This window comes from Ruditapes philippinarum, unplaced genomic scaffold (assembly GCF_026571515.1).
Source record: "Ruditapes philippinarum isolate M1 unplaced genomic scaffold, ASM2657151v2 ctg3513_1_1_1_1, whole genome shotgun sequence".
NCBI lineage: Eukaryota > Metazoa > Mollusca > Bivalvia > Venerida > Veneridae > Ruditapes > Ruditapes philippinarum.
In genome coordinates this window covers 52,323-77,054 of record NW_026863604.1, presented here as the reverse complement: position 1 = coordinate 77,054, position 24,732 = coordinate 52,323, and the positions used below count along the sequence as shown (strand labels likewise).

Below are 24,732 nucleotides of genomic sequence, written 5' to 3'. Positions count from 1 at the left end.
ACTCCGAAATGTTTTCAAAGATTGTGTGTATTGTTATAACATTTTCAACAGTTGTTGCAACGGACATTGCTTCAAGTAAGTTTACAAAGTGTTTTCAAAATGAAAATATTTTCAACTGCAGTGGTCAAGAACTTTTGACATTACCTGAAACTGACTATATTCCATCAAACATAGCAACATTAGACGTTTCTTTTAACAACCTAGTGAACATCTCTTTCTTAAATTACCATGAATTAAGCTATTCAGTTTTGACATTAAACTTGTCGCACAACAGGATATCGGTGATAAGTAGCAATGCGTTTAAATCATTGAACAATACTTTATACCTTGATCTTTCAAATAATCTGGTTTCTGGCCATACCTTAAAAGACATGGATTTGTCTGATTTAAGACGGCTTCGTCACCTTAAGCTAAGCCATAACCCACTTAAAGTGATTCATTCTGATACTTTTAACTTCTTGGAGTATCCGTCGGTGACTTATTTGGATTTGACTAATTGTGAAATCAAAGAACTTGAGAGTGAGTCTATGGAAATTCGATCACTTGAATATCTTGACCTGAGTTGGAATCAACTTGCTGCATTTAAAGAATCCTCATTTCACATGATGCCAAGTTTGAAGACACTGGATTTGAGTCATAATTGGATTACAGTTCTAAATGAAATGCCATACATGCCGGAGTTGATCATACTGAGTCTTGACAACAATGCAATAGAAACAATCGCCATCAAAAAACGAATTGAAGACTTTTCGGATAACTTGCAAGAATTGTATTTAAGGTAAGTAATACTCGTAAATCGTTGCAACAAATGTAAACTTTTTTCAAACTAAACCCAATGCACTCTTATTTTTATTCTAGTAACTGACGTATTGTGTTAGTTAAAGTATATATGACATGTATTTCTTTAAAGCAAGTTACCGTTTAACAGAATAAGTAAAGCTTTACAAGTTAAGAACTGCGATTAGCAAAAGCTTCGTATCTTTAAATTTTCTATATTTAATAAATGTACAATGATTGATAAAATGTTAAATTCCAATTTAATACATGTTAACAATGGATTTTGCACAGACACAACAATATTCTGCGATTCACTGCTGACAGCTTACCGCTCCAGATGGATTCACTTTGGCTGATTGACTTGTCAAACAATAGACTGCACTGTGACTGCCGAATGAGGTGGATAAAGGCTGGACACTACAATTTTGACAAGAAAAGTTTCACATTCGAGTAAGATAACTTTGATATTTTTAATTTTTCACTAAATACTCAGTTTTTTAAATATATATTTTACTCCGGTATTACCAGATTGGCACATCTTTCGGAATTAACCATAAACTAGGTCAAAATAGTCATCATCCATTATTTGCCTAATGTTGACCAACGATGCAAAGGTGATCATACAGCGGTTATTTCAGCTTTCATTCGAATCATCTGACAAAAAATTGCAAAGTAACATTAACATTTGATTATGGGAAAGTCATGGTACGGTTCGAGTGTTTATTGGATCAATATATCATTTTAGGACAATTAATTGAATAGTCATTGAAATTAAAAATGAGAACAAAGCCACAATCCCGAAATTAGCCCGCTTTCTAAAGCAGGTCAATATCTTATCCTTTTTAGGCATCATTTAAATAAAACTTTTCACAATTTGAAAGTTCACAAATGAAAGTGAATAAAGGAAGAAATGTAAATTTAAAAAAACACAAAAAAGAGAATTCTCAAACATTTTCTTTATCATTTATACTTTACTAGTAAGGACTGTCAAATATGTTGCATTTTATTAATCTTATGTTTTTTTTTTGTTTTCTTCTTCAGATGTTCCTATCCATCCAGCAATAGCGATCGTGATTTGTTGGCACTTAGTAACGAAGATTTAATATGCGGCAATCATCATACGGTGAAAACTCTCTTTATCTTGCTGATATGCAGTGTATTATTTGTAGGGTTTTCTCTATCAGGCTTTTTTATAATAAGAAACCGTCGGCGTCGGAAGAAGTTGAAGAGAGCAGCTGCAGAAGATGACAGCGGTGGTGATTACACAGCAGTATATATTCGCGATGATGATGATCAAGCTACAGTGTCATTACCGGATGATAAACATCTCTTGGAAAATGACAAAAATGTAGAATGTGATGTTTAATAATTTGGATGAAAACTACCTTGGATACACGATCTTACGACTCTAAATTGAAAGTTATTGTCTCAGATAAAATACCACAAAATATAAAAAAATGTTTTCAGGATAGGGTAACTTACTAAGGATTATAAAAACTAATAATGGTCTTACAGTTGGCACTGTTACCATGTAGCTATATAGTAATGTCAGATATATAAGTTATGAAAATGTAGTTCGGTAACCAGATGAGTAAAACATGTTTCAGCATTATTCTTGTTTCTTTAAACAATATTTGTTTTTAATTTCTATATATTTATAACAATTTTAAAAGTCAAATAAGCTGATCCTGAAAACTGAATTTTCTGTTCACAAATATGTATGAAAAAAGAAAAAAAATCATTTTAAGTGGAAACGCTCGTTTGTTGGTCATTTCTTACATTTCTATAAATATTTCTTTTAAATAAGACAAACTTTTAACTCAGATAATATACTGTTCAGATGTGCTGTTGAACCTTCCGTAGAACGGCAGATATCAGGATAAAGGTTCCTTTTAATTACTGTACTATCATAAAAAGCACATCCACACGAAAACACGCACAGTCACACTGAACAGTACCCCACGGCTGCTGGTTGAAATCAATACTGAATCTTAAAAGCAGTTCATTGTGTTACCATTTATAAAAGGTAACATAAATGGTATTTTATAAACTGACATATTGATAATTTTGTAGATGTAAAGATAGAATCATAACAATGCTAATCGCACAGGTAATATCTATTATAATAACCGATTATCAGTGTGTTTAAACTTTGACCATGATAACAAAATTATTGAGGAGGACCTTGAAAGGAAATGACTTTTTTGTTTGGTATGTTTTACTATTATTCGTTCGCTAATTTTATGTATATGTTGGATAAAAACGGTTATTTCATATTTGTAGATACAAAATTGACTATTTTCCTATACACAACTTTTATACATGGCTTTTATGCTTACAAATTGATAACTTAACAATTTACACAAAATGCGTCAAATAAAGTCATGACTTTTATCAAATTATTGAAAGATATCAGGGTACAGCAATCTCTAAAGTAGGGCCTCAGTCGAATGAATGACAAATATAGATGTGATGTTTGAAATAACGTCATCCTCTACATCGAAAAACAATATGCAATGTGTTAATGGCTTAACTTTAAAAAGAATCTATGTAATTTGGTAAGTTTAGTTTTTCTTCCTTTTTTTTAAAAAAAAAATTCTTATGTGTGGTAAATTGATTACAGTATAATTTATTACTTATGATAGAAATTATTTTATATCATATTACATAAATTAAAGGCTAAACATCCATTTATTTGAAACTACTGAGTATTGTATAAATATTTTTCTTACTATTATATAAGTTATATCAAGTTACAACACAATTATTAATTGTTTGACTACATCAAATCGAAGAGTTAAAATGATTTGTTTTCATTTCAGTTTGTAACTATAAAATGGCAAATTCCGGCATGTGGTCTGTTTTTCTCACCCTGTCTGCGTCTGTCTTTGCGTTGACGGCAACGTCGGACAGTATATATGGGGAATGTGACAACAGTAAAAATACATTTAACTGTAGCGGTGTAGGATTGACAGAAATACCATCTGGAGACCACATCCCTTCTTACATGGAAACGTTAGATTTATCAAACAATCATATAAGTAATATAAACTTCACTGGTTACCCTATGGTAGGTAATGCATTGACATTATTAAATTTGTCAAACAATCAAATATATAAGATTAAAAGAGATGCATTTGACCATTTTACAAATCTAGTGACACTCGATTTGTCCAAAAATCTTATCTTTGGACCAGATTTGGAAGAAAGAATGTTCAATTATTTGAAGATGTTGAAATATTTAAACATGGAAAGAAATCCTATAAGACATATAAAAAAGGATACGTTCACTTTCTATGAACTTCCTTCTATAAAGATTTTAGACCTATCTCATTGTGAAATAGGCGAGTTGGAAGCGGGCTCCCTTGACTTACCCCCTTTGGAACACTTGGATTTAAGTTGGAACAAGATAGGGAGTTTCAAGGAGGATTCGTTCCGTATGCTTGTGAGTCTTAAGACGTTAGACATGAGTCATAATAGAATCAGGGTATTGGACGAGATTCCTCACATGCCTGAACTCGTGTCATGGATTCTCGAGAATAATGGAATGGAAAAGGTTCAAATTAGAGATGATATCATAAACAACGCAGATAATTTACAAAAACTGTACCTAAGGTAACAAGTACAATTTTTCTCCTTTTTCCCCCTTGTTACTGTTATTGCTCTAAGTCCATATAAAAACATGCGTCAATATTTAACTTTGTTATTTTATCATTTTAATATTGAATAAAGCGTTGTTCTACAGCAGATTTTTTTCATATTCAACTATAGTTGATGGTTGAATACTTAGTGTTTGTTTTTCAAAACATGTATTGACCAATGAGATTGTGTATCGTGTATCTTTTGTGTTTAAATTTCAAACAGAATGAATTGAAATATAAGATAATTATTCTTTACATGTGTATGTAAACTTATATACATATATATATTTGCTTTATAAAGATACGTTAGTGATATATAGATTATAAATAGAGATTATTTGACAATACTGGATCTTGATTAAAGTATTTGCATACTGAAATCTTAATATGATTTTTTGATAAGTTAATCGGTTGTTTAGATTAAATAAGTTGATCTGTGATTATATGTAGTGTTTGATAGCATAACATGTTACCATATTGTTCTGTACAATTAAAGTTAGTGAGTACGTAAGGTGAGTGAGTGAGACGGTCGGTCGGTCGGTCGGTCGGTCGGTCGGTCTGTCTGTCTGTCTGTCGGTCCGTCAGTCAGTCATTCAGTCAATCATTGAGTTAGATTGGTGGGAGGGTTTGCACACATGCGTGCATAAGTTCGTTAACTTATTAATTTGGCGACTTCCTTAACAATCTCGAAATTTTTTATACGGTTTTAGATCTTTAGTTAGTGCAAAAGAAAATACAATACATTTCAATGGGGCCGATCAAACGTTACTTTATACCATTTGTGCCGATATGCCGCAAAGCAAAAAGCTAGCTAAGAAGGGACGCTTTGCACTTTTATTAGTAAATTTACATATGTTGTGTTATCATATGATACTTATATTTAATACTGAATGATGATAATCATAGTTGTCCATTGCTGTAAAACTCTAGGACGAGGTTTTCAATGACACATCAAATGTTTGTGTCTTTTGCTTCTAGTTGGCCAGAAAAAATATTTTGTAATTCGTATACATAGGAACAACGATATAGAGCGATTCAATGCAGAAAGTTTTCCTCTCGACGAGCTGGATGAGCTGAAAGTGATTGATTTGACAAATAACAAACTGAAATGTGATTGTAAGATGAGATGGATCCTCACTGATGACTATGATTTGAAGGAGAAGAGTTATACCTTCATGTAAGTACTATAAGTATTTATTACCCTTCCAGATTTGTTCCACCTTTTTGATTGGATATTGATCCGCCGAAAGAAATTGATATTACCGAGCCAGACGGGTAATATACACACCTAAATATACCCGTTTGGTACCCCACGTTGTAAACAACATGCGTGATGGTGATGCGCATACGGTTCGATTTTGCGCGGTGTAAATTCCGATATACAAGCACTATTTAAATGTCAAATGAAAAATATTTACCAAAAGAAAGTAATGATGAATATTCTCATCAGTATTGAAAACAAAAATGGCCTCGCCAATGCTTGATATTAATATCAAAAAAGTGTCTTCGACAGACTACCCCTTTTCTCTTGTTTACATTCGTTAGGTACGAAAGCAAATACGTCATGTATTTATGTGACGTCATGTTGTGGTGAAGAGGTACCCTAAAGGGAATCTTATCTCGACGTTACAAGTTTGAAACAGCAATGATTTATTTTAAAATCTTACTCGGCATGGGAAGGGTAATAAAATTGTTATTTTGGTTTTGGAGTGATATATGTGGATATATTACCTGGTAAGATTTTATATCACCCTCGCCTAACGGCTCGGGTGATATAAAATCTTGCCAGGTAATATATCCACATATATCACTCCAAAACCAAAATAACATATAATATGATGGATGGATCGTAACACATATTTTTGCAAGATAAATATATTACATTAAAAATAACTTATACTTGTTCCTATGGTATTACAAAAACGTTCTTACTGACCCCATTCATTTGATTTCTTGGTGTGATATTCACATTTTAGAAATGCTTATTTTTTATTCAGATTCACGAAAGATGTGTTTTAAAATGCCTATTTATTGATAAATGTTTGATAAGATATTTGCAATGTTTTTTTTTTACCTTAGTGTACACCATTTGCCTTTAAATAAATGATTATGTTATATTTTCAATTAAAAAGCAATTAATCACCTGTTTCAACATGTTCTTCTAGTTATTTGAGATATGTTTTATTTATCATCAGATGTGAAGACCCATCAAATTTGAGAAACAAAAATCTACTAGAAATGGCACCGGAAGATTTAAAGTGTGGATCATCGTTATCAAGGACATTATTTATTGTTTTGGTGTCAGTCGTAGGGGCACTAATACTTATTACCGTTACTTTCTTTACCGTCCGACGATGTCGCCGTCGTATGCGTGAGCGGAGGGCAGCAAGGGGTGATACTCTTGGTAATTATACAGCGGTTTATACACGTGACCAAGATGATGCCGTTATCTCGATGTCGGATAGAAATAATCTCATTGCAAATGATAGTGGAACAGAATTCGACGTTTGAATATTCAGTTCATCTTACTCATTTGTAAATGTTATTCCATATTTAAACGTTTAATTGATAACTCTTAAAAGAGTTGAGATAAAGCAACCTGATCTCTATGTTGACTATGCTTATATCTTTTTGCAAAAATTGTTGTCAAATATTAAAGATGTTTCAAAGTTATTTCTATAGAATAATTCTTGCTTTCTTGATTACAGGTATACATGATTCTGGAGACCGCGCTCCACTGAACATATATACAGTAGCGGTGGAAACTTAACAGGGGAAATAATTGCATTACATTTAAGTCTTTAGAAAAATGTGTTACATCCCTTGCATTTTAGATTCAGTTTTCGTGTCTTTTAAGTACGCTTTAATGTGCTAATGTGTTTGGGGTTTCATTCGTTGAATCCCGCTCTTCTTTGTTGATCTTGTTTTTCAATTTTTACAGATTAAGCAGATATTCGTGTGTTTAATAAATTGGACAAACTAATGATATTTTTTTCATTACATTTAATATTTAGATAAAAGAACACGCATGTAGTTGGTGAAATGAGAATAAGATTAAATGAAAGTTTAAGCAAACAATAACTACTGATTTATAATTAGGTTTAATATGTAATATGTAAATTCATTAATTACTGACCACTTAACTTTTAACAAATGACAACATCGTCAGTCAAACATTTTTTTTTGTATAATCTACTTACTGCGTTAATAACACAGTAACCGACATAAATAGAAAAGATAATTCATTCAATATAGTCATGTGTAACAACAATGGCTGGATCTTTCAAAGTAAGTTAATGTGGTTTAGCAAATTAATTTCAAATTGATATACTGGTAATTATATATACATGAATATGATGTTATTAATAAAGTATATCTTTTTAAGTGCCGCCTATCAAAACTTAAGTATTTTCTACGTTTCCTTGATTATATTTGATACATTCTAAAATACCGTAAGTCACGGGCCAAGGATCCCGACTTTGACCTCTATCAAGGTCAAGTTGAAAAGTATTCGGATAAGTGTTTAAATTTCGGCTATAAGCAAATAATGAGTAAATAATACAGAATAGATATTTCTAAATGTTCAAAAGGACATTGGTTCAAAAGAATAAGAATGTCGTTTAGACAACATCACATAAAGGATTTCTCCAAGCATTAGTACGACAGCATTGATGATAATTCTGCGCGCGTTACCCCACCCACTTGTGGTATAGTGACAAAAGTGCGTCGCGACTTGTTTACTGGCAGACAACTGGGCAAAGAAGTTTAAAATGATATATTTTAAAAGTGTTGAATAAAAAACAAAATTAATATCCAAGAAATGTTCAGAATTTCATTATTTTCTTTGTAAATTTCTGAATACTTGCTTACTGTTCGCGTATGTTAGTCGAGTGAAAAAAATAATATGGCCCTAGATATGTTTTGAAAAAATATTCAGTATCATTTACTTAATATAACATCAAAAGAAAAAGAAATTCTTATTACAACATGTTTTATATTTGACAATACATTTAGTATAACACTGATATTTCTTAAAAAAGCGTGGTAATTTTGACAGTTGGCATATGCGGTAACCATGGAAACTGCCCGTTTACAAAAAACTAACACGTCAACATATATATTTTATTTCTATTTTTGAATCCACAATCAAATGTTACTTGATATATCAATAATGTAGAAAATTCTATAAAAGAAATTTCTTGATAGCTTTAATTTTTTACAGAATTCATGTTTATTTTTCTTATTTTTTATTTAGTTAAAAAGCATGAAAACTCATTTTTTTTAAGAAATATGTTCAAATTATCGTTTGTTTTTATACAAAACCCTAAGATAAAGCAAGCTTTGTATAAAATTATGTTTATTGTGAGTGTAATAAGCTATTTTATACATTATTATAACACAGTTTGACTATTTTGACAATTTTGAGATACATATACGGTTACCACGGAAACTGCCATTTTTCGAAATATCCGTTACGCCAACATATATTTTTCTTTTTCTTTTTGAATTTGTCATTAAATTTTACACAACATACAAAAAAATTAGAAAATCCTATGAAACACTTTTTTCAATATCTCTAATAATTCTGAGAATTCATGTTCATTTTTCTCATTTTTTGTTCGGTTGAGGAACATTTAAAACTCATTTTTTAAAGAAATATGTTCAGATTATCATATGTTTCATACAGAATCATTAGATAAGTTTATCTTTGCATAAAACAATGCTCGTTGTGTGTTTTAAGCTATCTTATACATTTTCTATTCGTTATAACACATTTAGGCTACTTTGACAGTTTTAAGATATACGGTTACCATGGAAACTGCCATTTTACAAGAAATCCAACACGTCAAGATATATTTTTCTTTTTATTTTTAAATTCGTCATTAAATTTTACTCATCATACAAAAAATTTAGAAAATTCTATGAAAGGATTATTTTTTCATAAAACTGTAAAAAATGTCTTTAAGTGGACAATACACAGTTTTCAAGGCTTCTCGACAAACAACTGACTGCGCCACAATCAAAACCTTACACACAAGTCTGTAAGCACACACCTGAAATACACGCATTTCATATATAACATATACATATATATCTCACATCAAACAATTAAAATACATGTCCACCTTCTAGTTTTCTGGCACATAGCCCTGTGTTTTTCATTGTTTTGGTCGCGAAAATCAACGACAAAAAGAGTGGATTACAACTATTCGAAAAATAACAAAAATATATTAACGTAAAAAAATTAAAATCACAAGCTATAGTGTTTCTTCCTTCTCAAATAATACACATTCTGAAAATAACATCCAAACAGGGTGACATGCACCTACTTTTTCACTATTTTAAGTCTTCTGCATACCCTTTAAATTGAAGAGCTGATTTCCGAGCTGGCTTTATGGGTCATAAATTCGAATATGACAGGTACTCCCCAAAATGTATGGGTCAAACACCACTAAAATCAAGTTAACTTGATAACCGAAACACAATACTAGCCACTGAAACTTGAAATATAGCAACTTTGAATATTTAGAAGCTCAAATATCCACTTCAATTACAAAATGGTCTCTTATTTGTAAATATGACCCTGGCCAATTCGAAACTAAACGACCGAAACTGTGTACTGCCTCCAAAGGAAGGTAATTCTCGACAGCGGAAAAGCGAATGTTTGATACCAAAAAGAACGTTTTTAGGCGATATTTCAAAATATTCTTTCCATTGTTTCATTTATTTTAAGAGGGATTTTGAATTAAATGGCCTTTCAAGTAGTTCTACATTAAAAGTGAATAATCAAGAATGACTTGTAACTGTTTTATAGCGATACATATATAAGAGGGGTTACTTTCTTTAAAAACATTTCAAAAGTAACATTTCAGATACGGTGTCGCTATCAATGTCGGACAGAACATGATCAAGGGATCATTTTGGCAAAAAATCTACACTCCCGTAATAAGAATGCTTTGCCTATTAGTGCATCAGGCTAACTCGTTTTTTATTACCATGCCAAATGTATCAACTCAATAAACCGTTACACTTGCCAGGACAACATATCACAAAATCTATTAACAAAAGAGAACAGTTGCAGTGGGTGACTTTTGACTTTTCCTTCAGTTGATATTTTTGGGTTTTTCGTATCTTCATTTAAACTTAGACCTAAGATTGATCAGACTGTGCAAATCATTTTTTCTCTTGAAAAATAAAATGTTAAATAAACATTTGAAAAATTGTATATAAGCTAAATGCAACACATTATTTGTTTCCACTACTTCTGTAATATGAAAAGAGAAACGTGTTATGATATCTTAGAATGTTTATCGTCCCAAAAATCCAACACCAATAATATTCTACCTTCATTGATGCCATTAATTACCACTTAGTTAATATTTAATAAAAATAGCAGGAACCATTGAACAATGTTTCAAAATTTTAAATTCTAATATTAGTTATGATATATGTCATGTCTGAAGATATGTGTATAAAGCGCTAACAGAAAATAAACGTGTAAAAATTAAATGGTATTCATTTTCTGCATTTCACAAAAACCTATCTTTGTATATATATATATATATATATTAGATGTACACAAGAAATCAAACTTCTCTTTTGGTGATGATGATTATAGATGGTTATGCCTCTTTTTTAAATAAAACTCAAGACACATTGGGCACATTAATTGCAATCTCAGGATTGAAAGTTAATTTTGATAACACAAGATAATATTAAAACAAATTGAAAACTGTCTTTGAATAAGCAATGTTTTGACATGTTAAGCAACACGTTTTATGTGGATTTTAAACAAATGCTTAAATTAAATCCGGAAATGGCAAATGCAAAACATATTCCTAACTTGTGAAAGAGAAGAACAATTGCATCGATTGTAAGAAAACTTACCATTAAAGTTCTAGTACTTTCACTTTTTAACCATTTGTTTGTCTTTTCGCCTTATCCATTCAACGGGTAGAAACTTAATTTAATCAATTCATACGGAAAGGTTATGTAAGGTAAAATATGTTTTGATAATAACTAAGAAAAAGGGACTATATGTGTTAAATTTATAAGCTTTTATAAAATCACTTAACATTGCTTGGATCAGGCGAATTAGCATGAGCAATGGAAAATGGTTATTGTTTCTTAATTGGTTGGTGCATAGTTAAAAACGCTTAAAACAAATGGAATTTTATATGATATCCACGAATTCAATTGGTTTTATAATGTAAATTATTTTTATAATGTAAATGCCTCATGATGCTTATTTCTCGCATCTTTTGAGCGTTCGTCATACAACAGTTAAATATATACCGATGGTTGCAATATCAGAGAATTGAAAAATGTCATAAGACGTTCTCTCATATATGAAAAATGAAAGAGTTTCCCAAGAGTGCATAATAAATTAAAATCAAATATCATTCAAGGTTACTCTTTCTTTCCATTAAATGTTGAAACGCATTTATTAAACTGTCTGCAAAGATGAAAACAAGTCCAATATGAGCTCACATTTCATTTCTGTAGAATAATGTCAATGTCAAAGCCTTATCATTCAATGTAAAATCAATTTTTGTGTCTGTCTTTTAATTCGTCCCTTGTACTTACATTTTTTTTAAATGGTGCAAAATTTCTGTATATCAAACGTCGTTGTATGACCTTAACTCTTTCCACTATAAGAACCTAAAATTACAACGTGCGTTTAAATGAAGGCTTTAATGTAAGATAAAAAACGGTGAAATCACAGTCTTCATAGTGATATATTAACGACTTATGTTTCATATATGACCTTATATAAAACTGCATTTTTTCAATATCAATAAAGTTCTGATCTTCAAGATATGTAAAACAGTGCTAGTATTAGATCGAAGAGGTTAATACACGTCAGAGACGGCTCGGGAATTCATTCCCCGGGGTCATTACTCATTTTACTAGCCGATTATTACCTTTCGGTCCTACTCTGCCGTGTGTTAACCTCTTAATAATATGATCTTTTTTTTCGGAAATTCAAATACGTATATATCTGGATATTTGATATTTTTATTTGGTTTAAACATATTTATTTTAGCTCGATTGCGAAACAAGTTCATGCAACTTATATCAATCACTTTCGAGTCCGCTTCCTGGAACCAACCAGTACTGGTGTCATGTGAAGAAACATGGTCGTGACCCGTGTAGGGCTCGAACCCACTGGGTTGAGAGGCAGACACCTTAACCACTAGGCCACCGCTCCCCTTGTATATTTTTTTTATATTTTTATTTGACAGAAGTAAAGTTAAACAAGTGAGATGCAAATCTAAAATTTCTATAGTAATCGTTCATGAAACTGTTTTTTTTACTTGATGTTCCGATTTCTTTCAAACTGGTATTATATACATCATCCCGTAAGTGTCTTTTTATTAATCTAGAAAGGTCTGTGACTAACTGTTACATAATATGCAGGTTGTCATGTTATTAATTGGGTAAATGTAAATAAAAGTGCGCGATTTTCTACATTCATTCACATGTAATAACATGACAACCCCATATTACATTGTATATGTTATCGCCCCCCCCCCCCCAAAAAAAAAATAAAATAAAAAAATAAAAATAAAAAAGTAATGAAACAGTTAAAGTACTCAATAGCTAAGAAATCGAAATATGAAATGATAAAACATTACTGATAAGGAATTTCAAATAGTTGTCCTGTACCAATTAAAATAGATAAAAAATCACATTTCATTCAGTTGAGAAAAGCGCATACCTTTATCGCTGTCGGAAATCCAACTTCCAGACACAAATAATATTTACTAGCCAAAAAAATCTCCTTTAAGATTATAGAATATATAAAGGTCCTGAAATGTTTTAGCTGACCGATTGTTGTCTAAAACCAAGAAATGATTGATTTATTAAATATGTTAAGAAACTATAAACATATCCAATACTCTATTTCAAGTGACATTTGACACTAAATTTGGCATCCGACTGCTGTATACTGCATTTGATTTACAATTTGGAGCATCAAAAACTGGCATTGATTTATATAATTATCTACCTATAGCTTATTTTTTTCCCTTGAAAGACTTGCGAAACTGGTTTAAATATTTGTGCAAAACAATAAAGCATTAATTCAATCCTCCAGATATAGTTTCCTATTTATTTGTCTGGACACGCAATCGAAGCATGATGGAATAAATTGCGCCTAAATACCGAGACAATTAACATGTTGATTGCTCCCATATATTCTTTATTTTTCACTTCTCCGCACTCTTTCAGGAAACTGTTGAAAATATTAAACATCAGATACGACGCGATTATTCTAAATACAAAATAAATGTCTCAATTAGATATCATTTCGTGGTATTTCTTTTTAAATCGGATGTGTCTTGTAACTTTAACTTAAAATTAAAATGAAAGCAACCATTTTGTGTTTTAATTTGTACTTTTTGTTTCCTAATTATTGCTGATTTTTTTAATGTCCCGGTGATTAAAATTAGGATATAAATTTATCTGCTCTTTGTCTTTTTAAACATGTTTTTTAATCAATCTTTTTTCTTTTTTGGTATTCTTTACTTATTTCTAGACAAGTTTATTAACGGTTGTATTAAATTACTTAGACAATTTCATAACTCTAAGACATTGTTTACAAGTGTCAATTTTGGCACACACTTACTGAATCGAATAATAATTATACTTGAATTTTTAACTTGTAAACATGCACTTTGGTGAGCTAAGTACCTAAGTAACCTATTCGTATGTATGCCTCAGTCACAACAATACTCACTAAAAACCACACTCCAGAGCATATCCTATGAAGGTGCCCACTTCTAGACTACGGCCTCAAAGCACCCTACTTACAGACTAACTGCAAGCAGAGAAGCTTCTGAAGACATCATTATTCAGTGCTGTAACTTTAGACCCCGGAGATACAAAAATAAATGAATACATGTACTTAAATCTTTACACTGATTTTCATGGCCTCAAAACTAATTTTCTTGGCATGATGTGAAATTTTGAGGCCTGCCGATGATTGTGATGACATTCAATGTCACGATATGAAATCAATATGATTTGGCATGAGCGAGAGGCTTGCTAATGACTTTCTATTTCAAACAATGTAATACATATATACATGTACAACAATTTTTAAAAATCTTAACATTTTCAGAAGTTTTCAAATTGACAACATAATTAAACTGTAAAGTCACATTTATGAAAAACATCTTCCTCAATAATTTTAACATGATTTTAAGCAGTTATAGTAATGTAGCACGCATTATTGCATAAAAAAGAACTTTAAGTTGGTGGTAAATCTTATTAAATGATAGTCTGTCAAAGATTGACAAAAGTCAGATATTTTATTTCCTTAAGATCGGTTACAAAACTGTCAACATATAAAAATAAAGACACACAAAAAACACTAGAAATTTATTGAATAATAATTACATATATGTTTTCAATCTTGTTTGTAATTGTACAATATTTAAATGCTGAAGATTATTTTGGTACATCGTGCATTTGATTTTTTCACAGACTCTAAAATATTGTTGTTGTTTTTTCCTGTTTTTGTAATAACATATATTAAATGACTATTGTCAAAAATCTTTTATTCTCTATAAACCTATTAAAAGAGCATGGATCTTGCATATGAGATGTTGAATACAAATATAACATTGTTCCATAATTGCAGAAAAGAATTGTTTCGTATTCTTAGTGCAAAAAACATTTAACAAACTTGTACATGTCAGTTGTTTAGTGTACCCTTACTGAGCTTGTTCAAACCATGGTCGTCCTGGGTATAAAATTTGTCCCGACATGGGTAAATTTACTTTACAAAGAGTCAAATTTTTAAAAATCTTTTTCTCCCAAACTACAATGCCAACACTCTTGGCCATGTAAACATATATTAAAATTATTTGGTTATATATTACTTTCTATTAACTCTTTTTATCTAAATTCTAAATTTGACTGTGGCGCCCATAACGTGGATGAACATACTGATGGTTTTGATTATATTCACGTAAATCAGAATTGGTAAGGGAAATATAAGAATGACAATCATATGGATAACCTTCCACCTGAAATTCTTTTTCTAAAATCTGAAAATGGTGCTATTGCCTATCCGTTATGCTTACCGAAAAAAAACGTCCACGATGTTGCCAATAAAATCGCGTTAGTCCTTATAGCCCTAACAAAAATATGATTATTTACTGGGACTACAAAAATATTTTTTTCTCCATGATGTACATAATATTCTCATTCATCTTCCGTGTATCATCATAGTTCAACTCATTCATATATGTACAATCATTTAGAGAATAACCTAAAAGCAAGCCTGGTATGTCATCTTTTGCAAAATATTACATTTAAAGGTGCCTTGTGACCTTCTTATGCAACCGACTGGAACCATTCGAGCAACACCCAAAAGAACATTCCCGCGGGGGTTATTTACATCAAGTCATTGGTTAGAAAGACAGTATTGGTGACGTACACCACATGACGATGGAAAGAGATTCCAGCTCATCATGCATTACAAATCGATAGATAAAAATCGTTAAAGATTTAACTTTCAAAATCTATTTAAGGTTTCTATTTGATCAAGGTATGCACTGGACCGAATCTATTTGAACAACTTTCGAGAGCTTTGCACAGGAAACATCACGAAAATTATCACTATTATAATACTTCTGATTTCTTTGAAAAAACGAATGCATAGCACGTAATCCGAATCTAAAAAAACATTCGTTACCAGGTTTGCTGCCAACTACTTGGCATTAGGTTTCATGTAGATTAATGATAATGGGTTGGGCGAATAATTAAGCATTGTCTCTAAATATTAAGATTCAAATAAGCTATTAGGAGTGACTGCATGACCGAGTGGTTAATTGTGACCAATAAACCTTGTAGAAAAATATTTTGAAATCAAGGTAAAATCATTTATATGTCGCGCCTGTCATTTTACTCGTCTTCTTGTTATTTGTTCTTCTTTAGTATATTTTAAAGCTGTGCATTACTTCAGTTGTAAAGTTGTATTCTATGAATAAAATTGAATTCATGCAACCATGCAGAAACTGCCAAAAATCAACTTTTAGATTTGGACTTCACACTTTTTATACGTACTTTGTAATCTGGAAAAAACTGTGATTTCTCGGAAGCATTTATTACAAAAAGTACACGAAAATTGCAGACAGAAATCAAACACCGTGTTATGACCTTAACTTTATTCTTCGCTATAAGGATTTAAATTACAATCTTTATTTATAAATGGAGGCTTGAAATGTTGAATTCTGCTAAAGCCGGTGGTAGAGGGCGTGGTCGGTAACGTTCACTTTCCAGAACCGTCTATAAACAGGCTCAATCAAAAGGAGTCTGCAACATTTTCAATTTTGTCATTTTAGGCTTTCTTTAAAGATTCAGTTTTTCTCTATTTTTATGGTTTTCATTCACCAATGAATTTATTTTATTACATTAATATAGTAAAATTGGAAAAGATTCACTGAAACGACAGTCTTCATAATGAGATATTCAAGACGTATTTTCATATATAACAAAACAAAATAAAAACACAACAGAAACATAAATAACAATACATGTCCACGTCTGATGAGAGTTTCTGGGAACAACATATACAACATATACAAATGAGGTGCACATAAATCAATAGTAAATTGAAAATCACTTTCATACCAGACACATTAATGGAATGTTTGAAATGGTTCTTTATCCATATTTTAATGAAAGTAGCAAGTAAAGCTTCTAAGTATTGTGTTCTATAAATGGAAATGTTATTGTTGAATTCAGGGAGAAAATTTAAGTTAACTGAAATAATGTTAAATGAAAACCTGTCAAATTTTGACAATACCCAGACTTAAAATATTCTTTAAGATCAATAAAGAAATAAAACGTTAAAGTAATATTAAAAGCACGAACTGTTGCCATATGTTTTATGTCTGTAGAATAAAGTGAAGAGGTGCAAGAGACATCTTTTACAATATGTATTATAAACAACAAAACAAATTACTTTAAATATTTTCAAATATATCTCCTGCACGCACTCAACACAGAAATTAAAAGTATTAAAATGAAGACATGCCAACTTTTGTAAAGTTATTTCAAATAAAAAATATGTGATAGGAGGCATGCTTGCTTTGAACGTTACTCTTCCTTGATGATCTTTACTCTCCGTTTTGATATCAACTTCATTTCTAATTCAATTTACTTTTGCAGATAATAAACTTAAAGTATTCCTACTATATGTACCATTTTGGTCGCTGATCTTTACAAATGGGCTATTGAATTATCCGTCGTGACTGTATGAAATATCAAATAAATTAATCACATTTAAGAATTATCTGATATACTCACACGCTAATTGGGATATAATTTAATAATATAGATTTAAACGTTTCCAGCATAAATGATACTGAATATCGCCTATCTACATTAACAACATTTCATTTCATAACCAATATTTTAAAAGGCTTGTTAAGCTTGACCCAATACATATTTTAGCTTTGAGGATTTTAAAGATTTTATTGTTGTTGTTGTTGTTGTTGAAGAGATGTAAAAATTATTGTTGTTGTTGTTGTTGTTGAAGAGATGTAAAAAATATCTTGTTGTTGTTGTTGATTTACAATGAAACTCACATCAGTAACAAAACACGTTGACTATATCAGATTACTGTTTTACTCAGAGATCTCTTTCAGGCAATTTCTCGCCACAGAAAATTCTTTCAATATTACCCTTTTGCTTCAACCATAACAAATACATATATACACACAACTGTTGCAAATTTTTTTCGATCACTTTTACCATTACGGGTTTTACCTAAAAGGAGACTGTAAGAGAACTGTGGCTGGAAATAATTACAATGAAAAGTTAATGTTCAGACATGCATAACTGCAATTGCTTGTCGATTTGTTTTTTGATACCATTTAAAACAGTGGATGAAATACCATGTAATCTATCAAACAGTTAGAAATGTTTGTATGAGCACTGATGAACTTTTGATAATGACGTTTGATAATGACGTTCTCGTTTCATTACAATTACTCAGACATTCATTTGAACAATAGGATGAATGTCATATCTATAGCGAATGCTAAGAGGGATGTTTGAAAAGCAATGCAGTGTCGTGGTAACATTTAAAGGACTGAGCTATACAGCCAAATTCACTCTCAAGTGTTTAAATATTCCCTTCTTTTCTGTGAATTCACATGTTCAATCGTTTAATCGTTATATCCATGACCTCAAGCAAATTTGATACTATACAACTGGCATACGGAAATGGATGCCTCATAATGTTTCCTTGCTATTTTCTTTTGGCCTTTTAGTTAAGGAAACAAGAAAAAGTCTCAAGGTGGGTATTAAAGTACTGTCACTTGTACTGTCTTCTTTGCAAAAATCATCTTACTGTCTCTGTCATATGTGAGTGGGACATCGTCATGTAACAACTATACAGGTATTTCAGGCCATTTTATTTAGGATCGACTAGTGTGACTGTTTCAAATTTGGGTTATCGGTTCATAATATTGAATGCATATTTCGTCGTCTTTAATAGGATGGACACATTTAAAGTGTTCTTGGAATACAACCTTTGCAATTTCTTGATACTTGAGATTCGCATCATATTTAACGTACACTTAATAAAAGCAACATCTATGTAGCACAAATTACCAATGTTTCGCTTTGTTGTTCCGCTTTTACATGCTCTTGATCTGATTAAAACCGCGTGTAACAGTATTAATGACAATATTTAATTTACTCATAACTTTAAAATAATCAAATATCAGTAACATGTCATTTTAACGATGACAAATAGTTTAACGTTGCGTTTGTCTGCATTTCTTGAAGGTCTTATCTAATGGAAATGAAACATGAATGCCAGAGACATATATTACATCGACAAGTTTTAGGTCTTTTTTTCCTCGTCTTAAAGACTGACTGAAGGTGAGCTTATGAAAATATTTATAAACACATATTGTGCCCTTTTTGTAATGGTACACTTAAACGTTTAAACTGTATTAGATATTAGTATTTGAAACTATTTCATATTTTGATTTATCCACGAAAAAAGAGTACAGAGATTCTTCGTTCAAAAATAAAGTCACCGTTTGAAATTGGTACCTGGAATATATAATGCATTTGATTACTGAGCCGCGCTAGTTGCAAAAAATGTCTTTACAAAATTAATGCATCAAGTGAATGAGAAGACATCCGTAATCCTTTATTCTAAATATGACCACTTAATATATTCTTATTTACATGTACACCTATATCACTTTTTAAAATATTATTTTAGAAAATATAAATACAGATCTATATATATCTTAATTAAATGATTGTTCTTTTTTTCTGGAAAGGTCAGTATATTAAATGACTGTGTTTTGTTCTGGTAAGGACTGGCAAAACTGGTATAAATATGTAATTGACATTTCTGAGCATATTGTCCCTTTTGTGCACCGATGTACATGTACCAGAAATTCTATCAGAAATTATTGCCTTTTTGTTTGGGCACGCAATGGAAGCATAACAGAATTTATGTCAACATTTCAATTTGTTGTATCTTTGCCTGAAGAAGTTTTCTTTGTTTGATAATTTTCAAGAATAACAACTACACTTTGAAATTGAAATGGCCATTTAATAATAAATGACGGAAAAACATATAATACAATGTTGATATGAAAGTTATCAAACTAACATAAAATTGTGAAATGGCCATTTAATAATAAATGACATATAAACATATAAAACAATGCTGATATGAAAGTTATAATATAACATAAAATTGTATACAAAGCAAGCAAACATTTCTGAAAAATGTATATAAAATTATATACACACATATCCCGAAAAATTATCAAAGGTTGGGTTCTAAGAATATTGCCTGCCTTGCCTACAACTGTGTATGAAATTAATATACACACATATCTTGAAGTGAAAAGAAAAATCATTTGTACATAAAATTATAAACAAACACAAAACCTTTTTGATGTTTATAAGCTTGTCAAAAATTGAATACTGAATGTGGGTGGGATGGTGGGTTATTGAAAATTGTTATGAATTATTTCCTCTTCTAAAATGGCGGACTTAATCAGCATCAATTATCACATTGTACTTACTCATAACGATAACCTTAGTGTACTTACTAGTACGGCTTTTTCGAACCCAATATATTTCGACCTATGACTAAAGACCTAATGAACCCACCATCAAGCTTGTAAGTGACCATAAAAACATTTATTTTGCAATAAATTAAGTTTTATGTCAACATTTCAATTTGTTGTATCTTTGCCTGAAGAAGTTTTCTTTGTTTGATAATTTTCAAGAATAACAACTACACTTTGAAATTGAAATGGCCATTTAATAATAAATGACGGAAAAACATATAATACAATGTTGATATGAAAGTTATCAAACTAACATAAAATTGTGAAATGGCCATTTAATAATAAATGACATATAAACATATAAAACAATGCTGATATGAAAGTTATAATATAACATAAAATTGTATACAAAGCAAGCAAACATTTCTGAAAAATGTATATAAAATTATATACACACATATCCCGAAAAATTATCAAAGGTTGGGTTCTAAGAATATTGCCACAAATTGTGTAAAACACAATTCCCCCAACCAAAACTTCTTTAATGAAATTGACTAGTCATGTAAAAGGGGACAAACAAAATTATTCTTTAAATGTTTGAAACAATGCTAATGAAATAAACAAGAATATTAAAAATATGTACATCACAAGATGATAACTAAACTACCTAATATAAGACAACATTTTTATTGGCACTACGGATTTAATTGACTGTATGTGTTAGAAGGTACCTTGTATGTCAGAGGCCCTTGTCCCCATGACATAAAGTAAACTTGTGACTGAAATAAATGTTGTCTTTATTTAGATTACCTTTTTAGAGTAAAGGTGTATACTGATATCACCATATGTGTAATATCCAAGTAGATCTTAAATTGATACAAATTAAAATATAACCATGCTGGCATCTTAACCTAAGACATGAAGTTTTAATTTACCTTAACACAAAGGAATAATCATGAATTTAAAATTGAACATTATGTACATAACAAGAGATATACAAATTCTAATATCGTAATATGAACATATAACATATTATTGGCACAAACGTACAAGTGAGTGTCTGTGTTTGAAAACAAGTTTTTGTCAGAGGCCCGTGTCCCCATGACAAAAAGTGATGTTGTGATTGTAATAATTGCCGCCATTCCTTGAAAAATACATAAAAAAAAGATTATGTGCATTCTGATGCAAAGATATTAAAGATTGAAAAGAAAAAGTGTTAAATAGCAAACTCCAGGTACTTCAAATTGGCACAATGGTTTAACAAATATATATTGTTTGAAAACACCTTACTGTCAGAGGTCCCTGTCCCCATGACATAACTTAATTTAGTGACTGTTGTAATGCTAGAAAAACACATGTTTACAAATTATTTGCATTATTTGTGCAAAGTTGTACATTGAGATCATATTAATTTGAAAGAAAATGTAATCAAAGCAGAATGACTATGGCTATATGTCAAAGGCCCTTGTCCTTATGACAACAAAGTTAACAAATTGTTTTTACAAATCTTGTGAATGCTGCTTACAATTAATGCATGTAAAAACTTATTATGCATTTGTTAGAGGACTGCTATCCATTTGCCATTAATTACACTTGTAACAAAGGAATTCTTATATACTTTTTAAAATGCACAAGATGACCATATGCATGTAAGTTCAATCTTTTCTTCTGAAAAAACCTTGTTGCGCTGCAGTGGAGGCAGCTCCAATGTTCCACAGTCTTATTCTTTAGCACACAACTGTGCAAGTCCCCATTTGTAGCAATGTGCTATAGACAGCAGTAAATGTGAAACTAACACGGGCCTTTCAAGCTTAAACAATATGAAATAGTTCTTGTACAGTTATGTGATATTTCAACCATTCATTAGGCCAACTGGCTGAAAACCATTTGTTTGACAGGTACCCTCCAAATCTGACATTACTAGAATCTGTGAAAAGATTTAATGACACAGAAGTGACTCAATGGTCAGGTAGAAACATCGACTTGCCATTAAATTGAAACATGAACGATGACCATGCCAGAAAATCTGCTCTAGCATCTTTTGATAACTGTCGATGATGGTGAGATTTCTTTAAACCAATAGTTAGATCAATGATACGACGTAAAAATGCCCTGCCTGGAACAATAACAGCACAAGCAAAATTAAGCAAACCAATAACAGACTGTAGTTCAAGGAGAGTTGCTTTTTCCCGATGCTTGAATTTGTCAAGAGCTAGGCGAATCTTATTAAATTTTTCTTGGGGCAATATTTTCTCCATTAGTACCGAGTCCAATTCAATTCCAACAAAAGACATGATTCTGCATGGCCGACAAGTTTTAGCATGATTAATTGGTAAACCAACTAAAGCACACCAGCAATTAAAATTTATTAACCTTTTTCACACAGTTGTTAATTGTCCCCAACAAAAAAGAAATCATCTAGAATGTGTGCACAATTATATAAACAAGTTTGTTTTCTGCAATTCACTGAATATCAGAACTGATCCTGTCAAACAATGTGCAAGCATAGCTCAGACCCATAGGTAAAGTAATAATATCTATCATTTATTTGAACCCAAGAAGTATCAAAATCATCTGGGTGTATAGGAACAATACGATAAACATTGTTGATGTTTACTTTCATCATGTACGAATACTGACCACAAGCTCTGACTAATGAAACAGCTGTATCAATGTTTGGATAGGAAACCCTACAGTAATTATCTGGGATACCATCTTTGAGTTCAATTTCGTTTTAAAGGCATGATAAATATCTGGATTTAAACAACAGACTTGAGTGAGTAAATTAACTTGACATTAATATAATTTATAAGAGAAATATTAATGTGATAATACTATATGATTAATACACATTAAGCATATATTGAAAAATTAATTGTTGTGTTAACTGGTAAAATAGTAATATGACTGTGATTGAACATAAAAATATTACAATCTATGCAATAAAGTTACATGCAAACAAATTGAAACAATACAGCAAAGGAATTTACAATCTGATCAAACAAATACTAAATGTTTAAGCATAGAAAGGTACCAACAAATAACAAATGATTTAAAAACTAAAAGAAATTCATACTACAACTTTATAAAATAACAAAACAGAACAGTCTATATGGAAAGTGGCTTTAAAATTAAAGCTTTATCTCATATTCCTTAAAATTAAGGAACATTGACTAAGAAAAGAACTCATATTCCTTAAAATCAAGGAACATTGACTAAGAAAAGAATTTTAACTCGTTGAAAATTATCACCTTACAATTAAGGTGTATTTTACTAAAATAATATTTAGCATTAAACAATTACCTTACAACTAAGGCACATTTAACTAAAGTATTCCTTACAATTAAGGACTTTAAACAAACTGTTAATTATTAGGGACTTTACGACTAAAGTCGAATAAACCACCTTAAAATTAAGGCGTATTTTACTAAAATAATATTTAGCATTAAACAATTACCTTACATTACAACTAAGGCACATTTAACTTAAGTATTCCTTACAATTAATTACTTTAACAAACTGCTAATTCTTAGGGACTTTACGACTAAAGTCCAATAAACCACCTTAAAATTAAGGCGTATTTTACTAAAATAATATTTAGCATTTAACAATTACCTTACCACTAAGGCACATTTAACTAAAGTATTCCTTACAATTAAGGACTTTAACAAACTGCTAATTCTTAGGGAGTTTACGACTGAAGTTGAATAAACCACCTTAAAATTAAGGCCACCTTAAAATTAAGGCGTATTTTACTTTAAACAATTACCTTACAACTAAGGCACATTTAACTAAAGTATTCCTTACAATTAAGGACTTTAGCAAACTGCTAATTCTTAGGGACTTTACGACTAAAGTCGAATAAACCACCTTAAAATTAAGGCGTATTTTACTAAAATAATATTTAGCAGTAAACAATTACCTTACAATTAAGGCACATTTAACTAAAGTATTCCTTACAATTAAGGACTTTAGCAAACTGCTAATTCTTAGGGACTTTACGAACTAAAGTCGAATAAACCACCTTAAAATTAAGGCGTATTTTACTAAAATAATATTTAGCAGTAAACAATTACCTTACAATTAAGGCACATTTAACTAAAGTATTCCTTACAAATAAGGACTTTAGCAAACTGCTAATTCTTAGGGACTTTCCGACTAAAGTCCAATACACCACCTTAAAATTAAGGCGTATTTTACTAAAATAATATTTAGCAGTAAACAATTACCTTACAATTAAGGCACAT

At 30.7% G+C, this 24,732-nt stretch overlaps 3 protein-coding genes across 4 annotated transcripts; all 3 read left to right on the top strand.

The window, feature by feature from the left end:
* LOC132722662 (chaoptin-like) lies at positions 1–782 on the top strand. Its single transcript, XM_060707183.1, has one exon. The coding sequence runs from the start codon at positions 9–11 to the stop codon at positions 780–782; it is 774 nt and encodes a 257-aa protein (XP_060563166.1). The 5' UTR covers positions 1–8.
* A 282-nt stretch (positions 783–1,064) lies between these two features.
* Positions 1,065–2,670, top strand: LOC132722656 (uncharacterized). Its single transcript, XM_060707178.1, has 2 exons — positions 1,065–1,227; positions 1,819–2,670. Exons 1-2 carry the CDS (start codon positions 1,115–1,117, stop codon positions 2,141–2,143), a joined length of 438 nt encoding a protein of 145 aa, XP_060563161.1. The 5' UTR covers positions 1,065–1,114; the 3' UTR covers positions 2,144–2,670.
* A 523-nt stretch (positions 2,671–3,193) lies between these two features.
* Positions 3,194–7,401, top strand: LOC132722655 (slit homolog 2 protein-like). Of its 2 annotated transcripts, XM_060707177.1 has the most exons (5): positions 3,194–3,335; positions 3,600–4,392; positions 5,434–5,595; positions 6,614–6,822; positions 7,127–7,401. In XM_060707177.1, exons 2-5 carry the CDS (start codon positions 3,614–3,616, stop codon positions 7,186–7,188), a joined length of 1,212 nt encoding a protein of 403 aa, XP_060563160.1. In that variant the 5' UTR covers positions 3,194–3,335; positions 3,600–3,613; the 3' UTR covers positions 7,189–7,401. The 2 variants fall into 2 exon arrangements, with proteins under 2 accessions (XP_060563160.1, XP_060563159.1); XM_060707176.1 differs by having other exon boundaries at positions 6,614–7,401.
* Positions 7,402–24,732: the final 17,331 nt, after the last annotated feature.